We start from the raw sequence: 17,868 nt of genomic DNA on the forward strand, positions 1-17,868 counted from the left end.
ATTAGATCTATCAATTATACAATGCTTTTTAGCTCACCTGAGCTGAAAGCTCAATTGAGCTTTTCTGATCACCCGTCGTCCAGCGTCCGTCTGTAAACTTTTAACATTTTTGACTTCTCAAAAACCACTGGGCCAATTTCAACCAAAGTTGGCACAAAGCATTCTTAGGTAAAGGGAATTCTAAATTATTAAAATAAAGGGCCAGGCCACTTTCCAAGGGGAGATAATCAAGAAAAGGTAAAAATACAGTAGGGTCATTAAAAAATCTTCTTCTCGAGAACCACTGGGCCAGAAAAGATGAAATTTATAGATAAGCTTTATTAGGTAGTGCAGATACTAAATTGTTAAAATCATTGCCCCCGGGGGTTGGATGGGACCACATTAGGGGATCAAAGTTTTACATACAAATATATAGAAAAAATCTTCTTCCCAAGAACCACTGAGCCAGAAGAGCTGAGATTTATATGAAAGCTTCCTGATATAGTGCAGATTCAAGTTTGTTAAAATCATGGCCCCCGGGGGTAGGATGGGGCCACAAGGGGGATCAAAGTTTTACATACAAATAAATAGGAAAAATCTTTAAAAATCTTCTTCTCAAGAACCACTGAGCCAGAAAAGCTGAGATTTATATGAAAGCTTCCTGATAAGGCAGATTCAAGTTTGTTAAAATCATGGCTCCCGGGGTTGGATGGGGCCACAATAGGGGATCAAAGTTTTACATACAAATATATAGAAAAAATCTTTTTCTGAAGAACCACTAAGCCAGAAAAGCTGAGATTTACATGAAAGCTTTCTGAAATAGTACAGATTCAAGTTTGTTCAAATCATGGCCCCTGGGGGTAGGATGTGGCCACAAGGGGGGATCAAAGTTTTACATACAAATATGTAGGAAAAATCTTCTGAAGAACCATTGGGCCAAAGAAGTTGATATTTACATGAAAGCTTTCTGACATAGTGTAGATTCAAGTTTGCAAAAATTATGGCCTCCGGGGGTAGGTTGGGGCCACGATAGGGACTACGGTTTTACATGCAAATATATATGGAAAGTCTTCTGATATGGGCCAAAGTGACTCAGGTGAGCGATGTGGCCCATGGGCCTTCTGTTTGTAGTAGTGTTTGTCGTCGTCACTTCCGCTAATGACTGGAAGTGATTCAAAAATTCGCGAATTTCAAATTTTTTCTTTCAAATTGAAATCTATGCCATTTTATTAGGCCTATTTCGAAGTGTTTACAAATGTTGACCCCACCGGAAGTTGAAATGTTAACTTCCGTTTTTTTCCAAAAAATCTTTTCGCATTTATGAGCTCAATTTCTCAGAGATGGTTGGATAGATTTTAATAATCTGTGGGATGGGTATAGGTCTATATGTAAAGTTTATATAATAAACCGATCATAACAAAAAATTCATTTTCGATTAGGATATAGCGTCGATTTTTTTGTTCAAAAGTATCAGTTATTCGGGAATAATCTCAATAATGACTAAAGAAAATCGAATGAAGCTTTCAGAAGTATTATATCTCTCAATTGTCTAATGGTTTATTGTAGTTTCATTTGTCGGCGTGATTTCTGGTCATCACCGGAAGTGATAAAAGAAATTGCGTATATTTACATTGAAAGCTATACAACTTTTATAGGTCTCTTTTGAAATATCAAAAAAGTTGAACGCCAACTTTCGGTTATTTAAAAATAAAGCTCGATTTCTGAGAGATGGCTATATGGATTTCAATATTTTTGGGCATGACTATAGGTGTATAGGTGTATATATGAACATCATTGAAAAAGCTATCTGTTGAAAAATCTGTTTCCTCTCTGGAGATATCGTTGACGGAAGACCTTGTTATTGCCGTGGCAATACGGGACTTTCGAGATACGGATCCACTCTGACTTTTATCGCGCGTTGAACATAATTTGTAGGGCATGTCACTTCCGGATTACAATAACAACTAAGTAATCAAGCATAGGATACTTCATTTGTTATCAAATTCCTGTATTCAAATGCCATCTTTGAAAGTAAGGAATCACTAGAACCATTTTTAAGGGAAATGCATTTGATTAAATTAGGTGAGTTGACGAGGGAAATAAATATAGGGAATATCTTGAGGATATCTGTAAAACTTCACTCCTTGCATCCAACGATAGGTGTCTAAATGCGCCTTTTCCCTTCCATCTAATATACACCCAGGTACTAAGCACCAATATTGACTTGGATCGTCATCGTAGGACAGCGCATAGCTCTTTATGGACCGTCTGCTAGCGAAACATCATGAGTATCAATGTCAACTTTGCCCTACAAATGGTTATTATCACATGAGCGTGGTGTATAAACGTCAAATATAATCAGTCGTTCCGGCACATCCCGAAAGTTCCGTATAAGTGTCTAGTTAGGGCTTTTCGACTTTCATCGGAAAGACCTATTGTTTTCGTCTTTTTAGCTCACCTGAGCCAAAGGCTCAAGTGAGCTTTTCTGATCAAAATTTGTCCGTTGTCTGGCGGCGGTGGGGTCGTCGTAAACTTTTCACATTTTTATCCTCCTCTCCAGAACCACTGGGCCAATTATAACCAAACTTGGCCAAAAGCATCCTTGGGTAAAGGGCTTTCAAGTTTGTTCAAATAAGGGCCATGTCCCCTTCAATTGGGAGATAATCACAAAAAGGCAAAAATAGGGTGGCCCGTGGGGTCATTTAAAAATCTTCTTTTCAAGAACCACTGGGCCAGAGGAGCTGAAATTTTCATGAAAGCTTCCTGATATAGAGCAGATTCAAGTTTGTTATCCCCTTGCGCAACTAGTTGCGGAGGGGATATGGCATCGCTACTGTGCGTGTGTCCGTGTGTGTGTGTGTGTCCATTACAGCTTGTGGGCAAGATTTAAAGAGAACCTTTGCACTAACGATTCTCAGCCTTCACATACATATGTTGCATTGTAAAAAGACGAACCCTATTCATTTTCAAGTTAATCGGTGAAATATTTCTTAAAATATCGTGTCTTTACTACCTAAAAACCGTGAAATTTTATGTACGAGTTGACAATACTCACTTCCGGTTAATTCAAACTGGTACCCTGTCAAGTTACGATTCTGGTCCAATCTCTCACCAGAGGGCGTTACGCTACACTCCACAAGTGAAGCTTGCGTAGCGCGCCCTCTGGTGAGAGAATGGATTCTGGTCGCTTCGGTTGCACCAATTAACAGGGAACCAGTTTAAAGAAAACGAGACAGCTTACGTCTGCTGCAGGTAAGTTTGTATTTGTGCATTGTCATATTAGGCCTAGTGCATGTTGGCGTGTACAAAGACAGTCTGTAGGAATTAAAAGCGCTATCTCTGACACTGAGTAATTAAAATAATTTGATGAACGTCGCGGTTTCATTACCAGATTACACCATGTGTTTACAATACAGAATTAATTCAGATTACCACAGGTGTCTGTTTACAGAATTAATTCTGAATTAATTCTTGAGGCGTACATAATTTTTGAAAGCTATAAAGATATTTCACAAGCTTCGTCGACCTGTCAACACCAGTATATTGTCTTTTTACATAACGAAAAAATATTGCTTCCGTGGGAATTTTCTGAGTTCATGCATTCTGCATACAACAACTGTGAGGTATATTCAGGTAAGTAAATTACTGAAATTTAGTGCATACGTGATGTGTTTCTGCTAGGAATAAGGGAAACTGCCCAACCATGTATGTATATGCCCCCCCCCCCCAAAGATAATATGCACCTTGATAAGTTTATTAAAAGTGCCATATTAATTATCCCACCCCACCACCACCACCTAATGATGTTAGAGGTATCTGAATTTTATTCAATAATAAATAGCTATATATATTTAACAAAAAGCTATATATGAATATATAGAATGGGAAGAATAAGGGAAACTGCACAATCACATATCCCCTCCCCCCCCCCCCCCCCCCCCCCCTAAATGATATGCACCTTGATAGGTTTATTAAAAATGCCATGTTAATTAATGCCCCCCCCCCCCACCACCACCATCACCACCAAATGATAATAGAGGTATCTGAATTTTAATCAGTTATAAATGTCTAAACCGGCTGTGTGTGGTTCCAAAGAAATTGGCCGGTTTACATAGAGTACGGAGTGCAGAATGTTGAAAAGTATGAGAGTTGATATAAATAGAGAAAATAATCTTCTCAAGAACCAATAAGCCAGAAGAGCTGAGATTTACATGAAAGCAGGTTTGTCGAAATCATGGACCTCCTGTGGTAGGTTGGGGCCACAATATAGACTAAGGTTTTACATGCAAATATATATGGAAAGTCTTCAGATATGGGCTTTGACTTTATAGTGTATCCAAATTAGTGATATCGTTTACTGATAAGGCCAAGTAAAATTAATTAGTAGATTATCATTCAAACTTCACAAAAAAATGGGGCGGGTGGGAGGATTTTATTTTTTATTTTTCGCCATGGTATTCTTGACCTCGAAAATGCCTTCTCTCATTGAGAAAAGGCTTTATAAATCATAATTACATGTGTATTTGGGTTTCTAAAAGGCAAAGTGAAACAAAGTACGTTTACGATACTGGACCGGACATAAAAATATCCGGAAATCGTAATTTTGAAAAATAAAAAAAATCGGGGCGGGGCGATTTTCGAGGGGCGGGCGGGAATGATAATCTACTAATTAATTTTACTTGGCCTAATACATATATTTTCATCACTATATGCACTTTTGAGGGCATCAAAATCTTAACACATCTTATTTTATACTGAATATTAAAATTAGCTTAGATATTCAGAACTGGAAATTTTTTCTAGATTTTTAGCCCTTGGGACTAGTGATTTTTTTAACTAGTACTCAGCTGACCGATAAGGACTGTGGGGGCCTCTTGTTAGTAGTCCACTGGACTACTTATAAATGATATTTGGATAGTCCGGGACAAAATTTACTAGCCTCAGGCTAGTGTAGAATCCTGATTTAATGACAACAAATCAGCAGTGCTACATGTAAATGTTTTATATACAGTGTGCACAGACAATACAGATGTAAATATTTTATATACAGTGTGCACAGACAATACAGATGTAAATATTTTATATACAGTGTGCACAGACAATACAGATGTAAATATTTTATATACAGTGTGCACAGACAATACAGATGTAAATGTTTTATATACAGTGTGCACAGACAATACAGATGTAAATATTTTAGAGTTATCTCACTTTAGATACAGATGGGTTTTTTTCTTTCTTCTGACTATAGGTTGAATCAGTGGAGCTGGCACTAAAAATTTTGGATGGATATGATGTAAGGGGGCACAAAATTCATGTTGAACGAGCCAGATTTACAATGAAAGGCAGTTTTGATCCTAGCAAGAAACGGAAGAAACTTACCAACAAAGAGAAAAAGAAACTGCAAGAAAAGCAGCAAAAGTAAGGCCATTTTTAGGTCATCAGAGTCACTAAGGTAACCTATTGCTATCAGTTTGCACATGTTGTCTGTCATTTGTTATCAATTGAACATTTTTAACTTCTTGATAATTACCGTTCTGACTCTTAATGTTTTTAATTTGATATAAAGCATTTTTGGGACAAATATAAATTTCAGGACTCCTGCATGGAGCCTTAGGAAAGGGCAAAAAAATGCCCAAAATTTACCAATTTTTACAAATATTCTTTTCTACACCTGCACATCTGTAAGAAAAACTAAATGCATATCAGGTCATGTAGAGTAGGGAGGCCGCTATCAAAATTGTAAATTTCATGATCCCCGGGGTAGAGGGTCTGTCTTAAGGACGGGGCCAAACTTGGCATATAGTGTTTATGTGTGAAGCATTTAAATAACATCTTTAATGCTATTGATACTAAAATGAAACTAAATGGATATTTAGCAGGAGCAGGTAGCCCTTTACAAAATTATGAATTTCATGATCCCAGGGGTAGGGGTTTTGGTATCAGGGTGGGGCTAAAATTATAGTGATTATGTCTTTATCATTTAAAAGACTTCTTTAATTTTGCCAGGGTTGTGACTCTATGGTGGGTCCAAATTAGTCTTGCTGTAAAATGAGAAAATTTGGTGCGCTATTAAATTTAGCGCCTTTAGCACAAGTGATCTTTTGCGCTGAAATCGGAAATGCGCTAACGAGTGGCTTTTTTTCGCTAGCTCAGTAGCCTAGAACAATACATCATATTGACCTATGTTATAAAAAAAAAGTCATTTGGAGATGAAAAAAATCTAAATGGTTCATAAGGAAGCAGATAGGAATAAAGTAAGGGGAAAGAAAGATAACTGTGATATTAAACACATTTTTGGAAACGAGAGGATGCTAGATCTCAGACTGGTACATCTTATTATTTTAGATATACATTTATTACATGAATCAATGAGATCCTTGATATGTTACGTACAAATTATTTAAAAGAAATCAAACAAATAACAACTACTGGTACATATATACAATTACTTTCAAATCAATTTTACTGGGCTTGCTGAAAATAGCCAATACATAAAAATCAACATGGCGGATGATAAACGCAATGTAGGCAATGTTGTGATTGTATTTAATGTATCTTCATAATGAATGACCTGTATCAATGCGAACATCTATTAGATTTATACAGTGGTATGACTTACACTTGCAATGATACTCATGCCTTATTGACCTCATAATGGTGCTAGTCCTGGAAATAGCTGGAAAAGTGTTCGTCTTATCAGCAGAATTGACCAGTCTAAAAAATTTCTTACATAATGGCTAAAAATAAGCCATATCAATGCTATTTCCAGAAATTACAGTATTTTACAAAAAGTTTCAGGTCATTCTGTTTTTAACTCAAATGATCTGAAAGCTCAAGTGAGCTATTCTGATCACCTTTTGTCTGTCTGTAAACTTTTTACATTATCATCTTTTTCTCCAGAACCACTGGGCCAATTTCAACTAAACTTGAGTTGGCGAAAGAGCATAAAATACTACCAGACATCATGTCCTGTAGATTAGGGATAATTTAGAAAATCTGCCAGATAAGTTAAAAATTTATCAGACAGAATTAAAACAAAAACCTGAGATTGTTTCACCTTTTTTTATTTTCAAGCCTTGGGTGTGACAGTTTAAAACATTTACTTGTGTTTAACAGCTCTACTCTATTTTTTGACCACATAGGAATTAAACTTTCTTATCAATTTTGTTGTAGTTTGATTTTCATCCTTTTTGCTCATAGGTGCTTGTGGATATAACCATATAACACCCCCCCCCCCCCCCCCCCCCCCCACCCCCAGTTTACAAAAAATATTTATAGAACAAATACAATGTATAACCATTTTCATTTCATTACTCATTTTACAATGCATATTCACCATGAAATGTAAAACTTGCCATTTCTAGCATCTTTGATATATCTTAAAACTACACTAGATCGGAGACTTCGAAAATGAAAGTAGATAACCTCTTGGAAAACTCCATACAATACTAATAAAGGCAAATATTATGTGGTGTAGTTGTTTACTCACTCAACCTTTCAATAAAATTTCTTCAAACTACGCAACACAAAGCTGGCCAATATTTACGTGATCTAATTACATATGAATTTTCATAATTTGTAACTGAGGAAAATCAGAGCTATATCGCCACGGAAGTCAATAGTTATATTTATTCTAACAATATTTGTTGTAAACTAAGGGGGAGGGAAATATGCAGTCATGTTGACATACTGTTTACACATTCAACTTTCTTTTTGTGCGTCTGAACAACGATTTTTCCACCAGTTGATATGCCACACAATCAGATGTAGAATTACATGCGTAATATTGAAAGTACATGCACGCACGGAGTGGGCTTACAATTTCTGGGAAAGCACATTTGTTGTATGAAAGATGAAGATAACAGTGATCAATCTCATCAATCCCATAAACAATACAAATTAGATAGTTGGGGAAAAACGGACCACTGGACACACCAGAGGTGGGATCAGGTGCCTAGGAGGAGTAAGCATCCCCTGTCAACTGATCACACCCACCATGAGCCCTATATCTTGATCAGGTAAACAGAGTTATCCATAGTCAAAATTAGTGTGCCAAGAACAGTCTAACAATCGATATGAAACACGTCAGACAGCATTTGACCCAATGATAGGTTGTATTGGCACACTAGATCGTTATAACGACCATAGAATTTGTGAAATGCTGACTTTAAACGAAACTGTTGAAACCCCTGTAACATCAACTTGTATGTCAGTAGATTGCATCGATTTAAAAACTGACCATACACAGAACAAGCTCTTCTGTATCGAATCAGTTGAGAGATGTAAACTCCATATCCAGGTGATAAATCATAATGGAATATTATTGCTACATAAATATGGGAAGTTGATGATGGAGAAGCTGAAATCATCCTGTTTGTCACAAAGTTGAGTTGTTAGTTTGCCATTAATATCTACTTTCAATAAAATATCTAAGTATGAAGCAGAAGTGGACAACTCGGTGGTGTCTTTTATTTTGAGCTCGCAGGGATATATCGAATCGATACATGAACGTAAGTTATTATTGTTAATAGATTGATTGTATATTTTTTAACGTCCCCCTTGGGAATATTTCACCCATATGGAGATGTCACCACTGCTGTTGAAGGGCTGGAAAATTTAGGCCTATGCTTGGCGCATATGGCCTTTGAGCAGGGATGGATCTTTATCGTGTCACACCTGCTGTGACATGGGACCTCGGTTTTTGCGGTCTCAGCTGAAGGACCGCCCCATTTAGTTGCCTCTTACGACAAGCAAGAGGTACTGAGGACCTATTCTAACCCTGATCCCCACCATAGAACGTTGTCGATGTATCTAAATGTCGAACTGAAGGCCACAGCAAGAGAATTTTTCTTCTCATGTAGAAGTTTCTCAATAACTTTTGCTTCATATGAACATAAAAACAGGTCAGTCAACAAAGGAGCACAATTCATGCCCATGGGAATTTCGACATGTTGGAAGACCTGATCACCAAAGACAGTGAAGATATTGCCAATGAGGAACTCTAGCATATTTTTTATTTCAACTTCAAAATACTTGAGCGTGGAATCAGAGTGGTGTTTAAAAAAGTAATTTTTAAGATGACTGATCACTAGATATGAATATTTCCGTTTCCCATTTTTAGCTGACTTGCGTAGCAAATCTCGGCTTTTAAATTGGTGAAGGGTGGGCGGGCGGCGTCCACAATTAGCTTGTCCAGTCTCTAACTTTCATACTTTTTGGTGCATCTTTGTGAAACTTACATAACATGATCACATCCAAAAGAGGAAGGTTCCTATTTATTTTGAGGTCCAAAGGTCAAGGTCACTTTGTCACTAAATGCCATAGATTTGAGCTTGTCCGGTCTCTAACTTTCATACTACTTGGTGCATCTTTGTCAGACTTGCATATTTTGATCACATCCAAAAGAGGTTCCTATTTATTTTGAGGTCAAAAGGTCAAAGGTCAAAGTCTCTTTTTCACTATAGATTTGAGCTTGCCTCTAACTTTTATACATGTACTTGCTGGTGCATGTTATCAGACTTCACTGATGACGATCAAGATTCATGTTGCTTTTGAAATCCAAAGGTCAAGGTCATTATCACACTAAATACCTATTGCAGCCATTCAAAGCTTCATACTTATAAACTATATTAAATATGTCCATGTTTTTACTTCATGAATGCAAGCGTGCATAATTTTCCAAACTGCAACTCGGCCATACGCATCTTTGATGCGTTTTAGCAATTTTTGTTGAAGAATCAACTGTCTATGATTTCAAAAAGTCTAGTTTTTAATTTATCGTGAGAAATGGTTGTGTAAAGTGTTGTAAAGTCATAGGTTATGATGTAGTTGTCAATCTGAGAAAAGCTTCGCGATTTCAAGTTAGCTAAAAGTTCTTTAGAATTTTTCAGAATTCACTTTTGATTTACACCACTTCTGGCATATGTAGTCACACAGTAAGTTTGAAACAAGTTATCTTTACCAGACCAAGTTTTTGTTTGCATAAAAGCCAAGAAACAATGCAGATATGATCCCTTTTTAGCTCACCTGAGCTGAAAGCTTAAGTGAGCTTTTCTGATCGCCTGTTGTCCGTCGTCTGTCTGTAAATTTTTTACATTTTCGACTCCAAAACCACTGGACCAATTTCAACCAAACTTAACCAAAAGCATCCTTGGGTAAAGGGCTTTCAAGTTTGTTCAAATGAAGGGCCATGTCCCTTTCAAAGGGGAGATAATCACAAAAATGCAAAAATAAGGTGGGGTCATTTAAAAATCTTCTCAAGAACCACTGAGCCAGAAAAGCTGAAATTTACATGAAAGCTTCCTGACATAGTGCAGATTCAAGTTTGTTCAAATCATGGCACCCAGGGGTAGGATGGGGGCCACAATAGGGGATCAAAGTTTTACATACAAATACATAGGACAAATCTTTAAAATCTTCTTCTCAAGAACCACTGAGCCAGAAAAGCTGAGATTTACATGACAGCTTTCTGACATAGTGCAGATTCAAGTTTGTTCAAATCATGGCCCTCGGGGGGAGGGGGGGGGGGTATGATTGGGCCACAATAGTGGATCAAAGTTTTACATACAACTTTTAAAAATCCCCATGGGGGATTTTGCGTGTGATGACAATAGTGGATCAAAATTTTACATACAACTTTTAAAAATCCCCATGGGGGATTTTGCGCGTGACGACCTTTTTTCAAAGCTCAAAATTCACGACATTTTAGCATGAAAATAAATATTTGTCTTTTTAAATAAAATATCAATCAAATCATTGTAAATGTATCGTATATTAACACAACATCAAGTGTGTTTGACCATGAACTATATATATATATAAAAACAACAACTGAAAGATATACTAAATATTTTATAAAAATCATCTATTCAGCAAAAAATCCTCTCCAACAACAAGTCACATACATATTATCAAATAATAAAGTTGCATCCTTTTATACCATACAATAAACATTGGCTGGTCTATATATCAAAATTTGAATTAAAGCACATGCATTTAGGTATGGCTACAAAGGCGATCTTGCTTGTCTGTAAACACGGGCTTGCAGAGTCTGGTCGAATAATCTGCATTGCAACCAGAAAAGGAGTGATCTGCCCTGCTATGAAGTTTGCGAACAAAACCTTTGCACCCATGACATCTGAAATAATTGCCAGGGGAAAAACACATCAAAATATACGATTTTACTTGTAAATTAAGGCTAGATCTACTTGTTAATTATAAAATTCAGTACAGACTTGTGCGAATTACACATCACAAAGTCTATTGAATACTACACTATATAGACTATATAATGCATCGCTATACACGGATAGATTTGGATAGCCTATATTATTATAGTTGGAAAAAATATATATTTGACGTACCTTATTGCAAATTTTGGATGCTGTCAGCGAGAGGCAAAAATCGGGAATGTCCGATTGTTTGGTGGTGACACTAACATTGTTGTCATTCACGTTTGTGTAAAGGATTTGTCAATTTGAAATCCGTCTTCCCGATTAATTACTATCCAAACATGCTTCGCACTGTCCAATAAACACCCCGACACAGGCAGACCAACCCGATACCATGCGACATAGGTAAACAGCAATGGCTGACTATTGTCCCGATTTCTGATTGGCCAGTTCAGAAATGACGCGGGATTTCAAATTCCGGTTAGAAATGGGGGTTTGTTGTCGTAAAATGGGAGATATTTTTAGAAAATCAGGATTTCGGGGTATTTTTGCAATCCCGATCGGGATATTGGGATTTGCTTTTTCAGTTGCTTCAAATCGGGAGAATCCCGCACAAATCGGGAAAGTTGGCATGTATGATCTACTGGACCAAGAAAGTGAAAATTTACATGAAAGCTTCCTAACATAGTGCAGATTCAAGTTTGTTCAATCATGGACCCCGGGGTAAGTTGGGGCCACAATAGGGGATGAAAGTTTTAGATAGAAATATATAGAGAAAATCTTTAAAAATCATCTTCTCAAGAACTAATGAGCCAGAAGAGCTGAGATTTACATGAAAGCTTCCTGACATAGTGCAGATTCAAGTTTGTTCAAATCATGGCCCCTGAGGATCAAATTTTTACATACAAATATATTGGGGAAAATCTTTAAAAATCTTCTCAAAAACTACTGGGCCAGGAAAGTTGAAATTTACATGAAAGCTTCCTGACATAGTGCAGATTCAAGTTTATGAAGATCATGGCCCCTGGTGGTAAGATGAGGTGACAATAGGGGATCAAACTTTTACATAAAAATCTATAGGGAAAATTATTAAAAATCTTCTGAAGAAAAATCACTGGGCCAGAAAAGTTTACATTCACATGAAAGCTTCGTGACTTAGTCCATATTCCAATTTTGAATAAATCAAGGCCCCCCAGGAGTAGGTTGGGGCCACAATAGGGATCAAAGTTTTACATACGAATATATAGGAAAATTCTTCAAATATGAGCCAAGGTGACTCAGGTGAGCGATGTGGCCCATGGGCCTCTTGTTTGTATGCTAATATCTACCAAACAGTTTTTCCAGACAAATTGAAAATTTACCACAGATATCGGGTAGGCCGGCGTCTTTCACCAACTCTGCTTGGGTAATAGGAATTGAAGTTTGTTCAAATGAAGGGCCATGCCCCCTTCAAAGGGGAGATAATCACAAAAATAGAGTGGGATCATTTAAAAATCTTCTCAAGAACCACTGAGCCAGAGGAGCTGAAATTTACAAGAAAGCTTCCTGACATAGTGCAGATTCAAATTTGTTAATATCATGGCCCCCGAGGGTAGGTTGGGGCCACAATAAAGGATCAAAGTTTTACATGCAAATATATAGATAAAATCTTTAAAAATCTTCTTCTGAAGAACCACTTGGTCAGAAGAGCTGAAATTTACATGAAAGCTTCCTGATAGAGTGCAGATTCATGTTTGTTCAAATCATGACCCCTGGGGGTAGGTTGGGGTCACAATAGGGGATCAAAAGTTTCGCATGGGGATTAAATAAGGAAAATCTTTAAAAATCTTCTCAAGAACCACTGGGTCAGAAGAGCTGAGATTTACATGAAAGCTTCCTGACACAGTGCAGATTCAAGTTTGTTCAAATCATGGCCCCTGGGGTTGAGGCCACAATAGGGGATCAATGTTTTGCATGGGAATAAATCAGGAAAATGTTCTTCTCAAGAACCACCAGGGCAGGAAAATACAAATTTACATGAAAGCTTCCTGACACAGTGCAGATTCAAGTTTGTTAAAATCTGGCCCCTGGGGGTAGGATGGGGCAACAATAGGGGATCAAATTTTTATACATGCGAATATTTAGGTAAAATCTGTAAATATAAGCCAAGGTGACTCAGGTGAGCGATGTGGCCCATGAGCCTCTTGTTTTTTTGGGGTTTTTTTTTTAAGCCTAATCAGGACTTTTTGAATACCTTATAAGTGGCATTTTTAGCCAAACACAAACTTAGCCATATGTTCATAAAATAGGGATATATATATATATATAGCGAGAGCTTATTTTAGCAACATTATCATTTCATGAAAGATAGCTATTACCTCTGATAAGGAATGAATATTAGTGATATTCAAATTTGGTGATCTCAACGCTGTCGCTTATAATGCCAAAATTAATTCCTCGTTAAAAATTCTACTTATACGGTAAGAGAAATCTGTAAAACAAACTAATAAAAAAAATTGCTTAAGTGCTGGAAATCATCAAATAAAGCACTGGTGTATCTACCATCACCTACTATAATCAACATGTAAATAAGTATTAAGTCTTTAAAGGTATGTTGAAATATGGGCCTGTTTTGATTCTACAATTTTGTAATTGACAGATTGTTTGATTGGCGACCTGAGCGTCCAGTTGGTGCCAGACTTAAATGTGAGAAAGTTGTCATCCTGAAAAACATGTTCTCTCCCAAAGAATTTGATGTGAGTTACAGCATTTGTATGTAAAAGAAGAAATCTTGATAGATTTTGTTGAATACAAAAGCAAAAAATTGCAATGTGTGAACCACAGTGTAGTTTTCTCTCTCACCTTTTGATTAATTCTTTTCACTCTAAGTATTCCCAAACCCCATAACTCTGCCTGTCACCTTCAATTATCATATCTGTGCATGAAAAGTGAAGATAACGAACAGTGATCAATTTCATAGCCCCTATAAGCAATACAAAATAGAGGGTTGAGCAAACATGGACCCCTGGATATACCAGAGGTGGGATCAGGTGCCTAGGAGGAGTAAGCATCCCCACCGAGGCCCTATATCTTAATCAGGTAAATGCAGTTATCTGTAGTCAGAATCAGTGTGCCAAGAACGGCCTAGCAATCGGTATGAAACACGTCAGACAGCATTTGACCCAATGATAGGTTGTATTGGCAAACTAGATTGTTATAATGACCATAGAATTTGCAAAATGCTGACTTTAAACGAGACTGCATATAACTTCAACATTAAATCCCCATAACTCTGTAATTACTCTGTAATTGTAGTTACTACAATCGTTATTCCTCATAACTACAACTTTTAATGCCCATATCCCTTTTTATTCATTACATAGATCTGTAAATACAATCTTTAATCCCCTTAATTCTGTATGTAAATACAACCTTTAATCTCCATACCTGTAAATGTAACTACAAACTTTGAAGCCCTTTCACTCTGCATGTAAATACAAATTTTAATTCCCATCACTCTGTATATAACTACACACTTTAATTCCCATCACTCTGTATATAACAACACACTTTAATTCCCTTCACTCTGTATATAACTACATACTTTAATTCCCTTCACTCTGTATATAACTACACACTTTAATTCCCATCATTCTGTATATAACTACAAACTTTAATTCCCTTCACTCTATATATAACTACAAACTTTAATTCCCTTCACTCTATATATAACTACACACTTTTTAAAATTCCCTTCATTCTGTATATAACTACACACTTTAATTCCCATCACTCTGTATATAACTACACACTTTAATTCTCTTCATTCTGTATATAACTACACACTTTAATTCCCTTCACTCTGTATATAACTACACACTTTAATTCCCTTCACTCAGTATATAACTACATACTTTAATTCCCTTCACTCTGTATATAACTACACACTTTAATTCTCTTCATTCTGTATATAACTACACACTTTAATTCCCTTCACTCTGTATATAACTACAAACTTTAATTCCCATCACTCTGTATATAACTACACACTTTAATTCCCTTCACTTTATATATAACTACATACTTTAATTCCCTTCACTCTGTATATAACTACAAACTTTAATTCCCTTCACTCTGTATATAACTACACACTTTAATTCCCATCACTGGAGTCAAGTCAACTCGTACCTTGACCGACTCGTACCCAGGTCAACTCGTGCCCAATAGGTCAACTTGTACCCAAAAAGTAAAAGTCAACTCATACCCAAGAATCTGGTTACGAGTTGACTCCTCCTCTTCAGTTGATGACAACTCGTACCTAAGCGATATATCACTTATATGCGCATACATATATTGCATTATGGGCAGATTCTTAGGTACGAGATGACTTTTGCCTTTTGGGTACGAGTTGACTAGAAATCCCTTCACTCTGTATATAACTACACACTTTAATTCCCATCACTCTTTATATAACTACACACTTTAATTCCCTTCACTCTGTATATAACTACAAACTTTAATTCCCTTCACTCTGTATATAATTACATACTTTAATTCCCTTCACTCTGTATATAACTACACACTTTAATTCCCTTCACTGTGTATATAACTACACACTTTAATTCCCTTCACTCTGTATATAACAACACACTTTAATTCCCTTCACTCTGTATATAACCCTTCATTCTGTATATAACTACAAACTTTAATTCCATTCACTCTGTATATAACTACAAACTTTCATTCCCTTCACTCTGTATATAACTACACACTTTAATTCCCTTCACTCTGTATATAACTACACACTTTAATTCCCTTCACTGTGTATATAACTACACACTTTAATTCCCTTCACTCTGTATATAACAACACACTTTAATTCCCTTCACTCTGTATATAACCCTTCATTCTGTATATAACTACAAACTTTAATTCCCATCTCTCTGTATATAACTACACACTTTAATTCCCATCACTCTGTATATAACTACAACCTTTAATTCCCTTCACTCTATATATAACTACAAACTTTAATTCCCTTCACTCTGTATATAACTACACACTTTAAATCCCTTCACTCTGTATGTAACTACACACTTTAATTCCCCTCACTGGAGTCAAGTCAACTCGTACCCTGACCGACTCGTACCCAGGTCAACTCGTACCCAATAGGTCAACTCGTACCCAAAAAGTAAAAGTCAACTCATACCCAAGAATCTGGTTACGAGTTGACTCCTCCTCTTCAGTTGTTGACAACTCGTACCTAATCCATATATCACTTATATGCGCATACATATATTGCATTATGGGAAGATTCCTGGGTACGAGATGACTTTTGCCTTTTGGGTACGAGTTGACCTATGGGGTACGAGTTGACTAGAAATCCCTTCACTCTATATATAACTACACACTTTAATTCCCTTCACTCTGTATATAACTACACACTTTAATTCCCTTCACTCTGTATATAACTACACACTTTAATTCCCTTCACTCAGTATATAACTACACACTTTAATTCCCTTCACTCTATATATAACTACAAACTTTAATTCCCTTCACTCTATATATAACTACATACTTTAATTCCCTTCACTCTGTATTTAACAACACACTTTAATTCCCTTCACTCTGTATATAACTACACACTTTAATTCCCTTCACTCTATATATAACTACATACTTTACTTCCCTTCACTCTGTATATAACTACACACTTTAATTCCCTTCACTCAGTATATAACTACACACTTTAATTCTCTTCATTCTGTATATAACTACAAACTTTAATTCCCTTCACTCTATATATAACTACATACTTTAATTCCCTTCACTCTGTATTTAACAACACACTTTAATTCCCTTCACTCTGTATATAACTACACACTTTAATTCCCTTCACTCTATATATAACTACACACTTTAATTCCCTTCACTCTGTATATAACTACACACTTTAATTCCCTTCACTCTGTATATAACTACAAACTTTAATTCCCTTCACTCTGTATATAACTACACACTTTAATTCCCTTCATTCTGTATATAACTACACACTTTAATTCCCTTCACTCTGTATATAACTACAAACTTTAATTCCCATCACTCTGTATATAACTACACACTTTAATTCCCTTCACTCTGTATATAACTACACACTTTAATTCCCTTCACTCTGTATATAACTACAAACTTTAATTCCCATCACTCTGTATATAACTACACACTTTAATTCCCTTCATTCTGTATATAACTACACACTTTAATTCCCTTCACTCTATATATAACTACATACTTTAATTCCCTTCACTCTGTATATAACTACACACTTTAATTCCCTTCACTCTGTATATAACTACACACTTTAATTCCCTTCATTCTGTATATAACTACACACTTTAATTCCCTTCACTCTATATATAACTACAAACTTTAATTCCCTTCACTCTGTATATAACTACAAACTTTAATTCCCATCACTCTGTATATAACTACAAACTTTAATTCCCTTCACTTTATATATAACTACACACTTTAATTCCCTTCACTCTGTATATAACTACAAACTTTAATTCCCTTCACTCTGTATATAACTACATACTTTAATTTCCATCACTCTGTATATAACTACACACTTTAAATCCCATCACTCTGTGTATAACTACACACTTTAATTCCCTTCGCTCTATATATAACTACAAACTTTAATTCCCTTCGCTCTGTATGTAACCTAACT

The 17,868-nt window shown here is 36.1% G+C and overlaps 1 protein-coding gene and 1 long non-coding RNA gene across 3 annotated transcripts in view; one reads left to right on the plus strand and one right to left on the minus strand.

Moving 5' to 3' along the window:
- The window catches only part of LOC125675657 (HIV Tat-specific factor 1 homolog), an 81,138-nt gene that overhangs the window by 58,628 nt on the left and 4,642 nt on the right, over positions 1–17,868 (plus strand). For both annotated transcript variants that reach the window (XM_048913441.2, XM_048913442.2), the window contains exons 5-6: positions 5,231–5,400; positions 13,792–13,888. In XM_048913441.2, coding sequence (XP_048769398.2) covers positions 5,231–5,400; positions 13,792–13,888 — 267 coding nt within the window. The remainder of the gene's footprint in view (positions 1–5,230; positions 5,401–13,791; positions 13,889–17,868) is intronic.
- On the minus strand, positions 10,830–11,711 carry LOC125675674 (uncharacterized). The gene is made up of 2 exons (XR_007370602.2): positions 11,346–11,711; positions 10,830–11,119 (listed from the first exon to the last, which is right to left on the minus strand). It is a non-coding gene; the product is annotated as an uncharacterized LOC125675674 (long non-coding RNA).

The sequence above is a fragment of the Ostrea edulis genome, chromosome 3, assembly GCF_947568905.1.
Source record: "Ostrea edulis chromosome 3, xbOstEdul1.1, whole genome shotgun sequence".
NCBI lineage: Eukaryota > Metazoa > Mollusca > Bivalvia > Ostreida > Ostreidae > Ostrea > Ostrea edulis.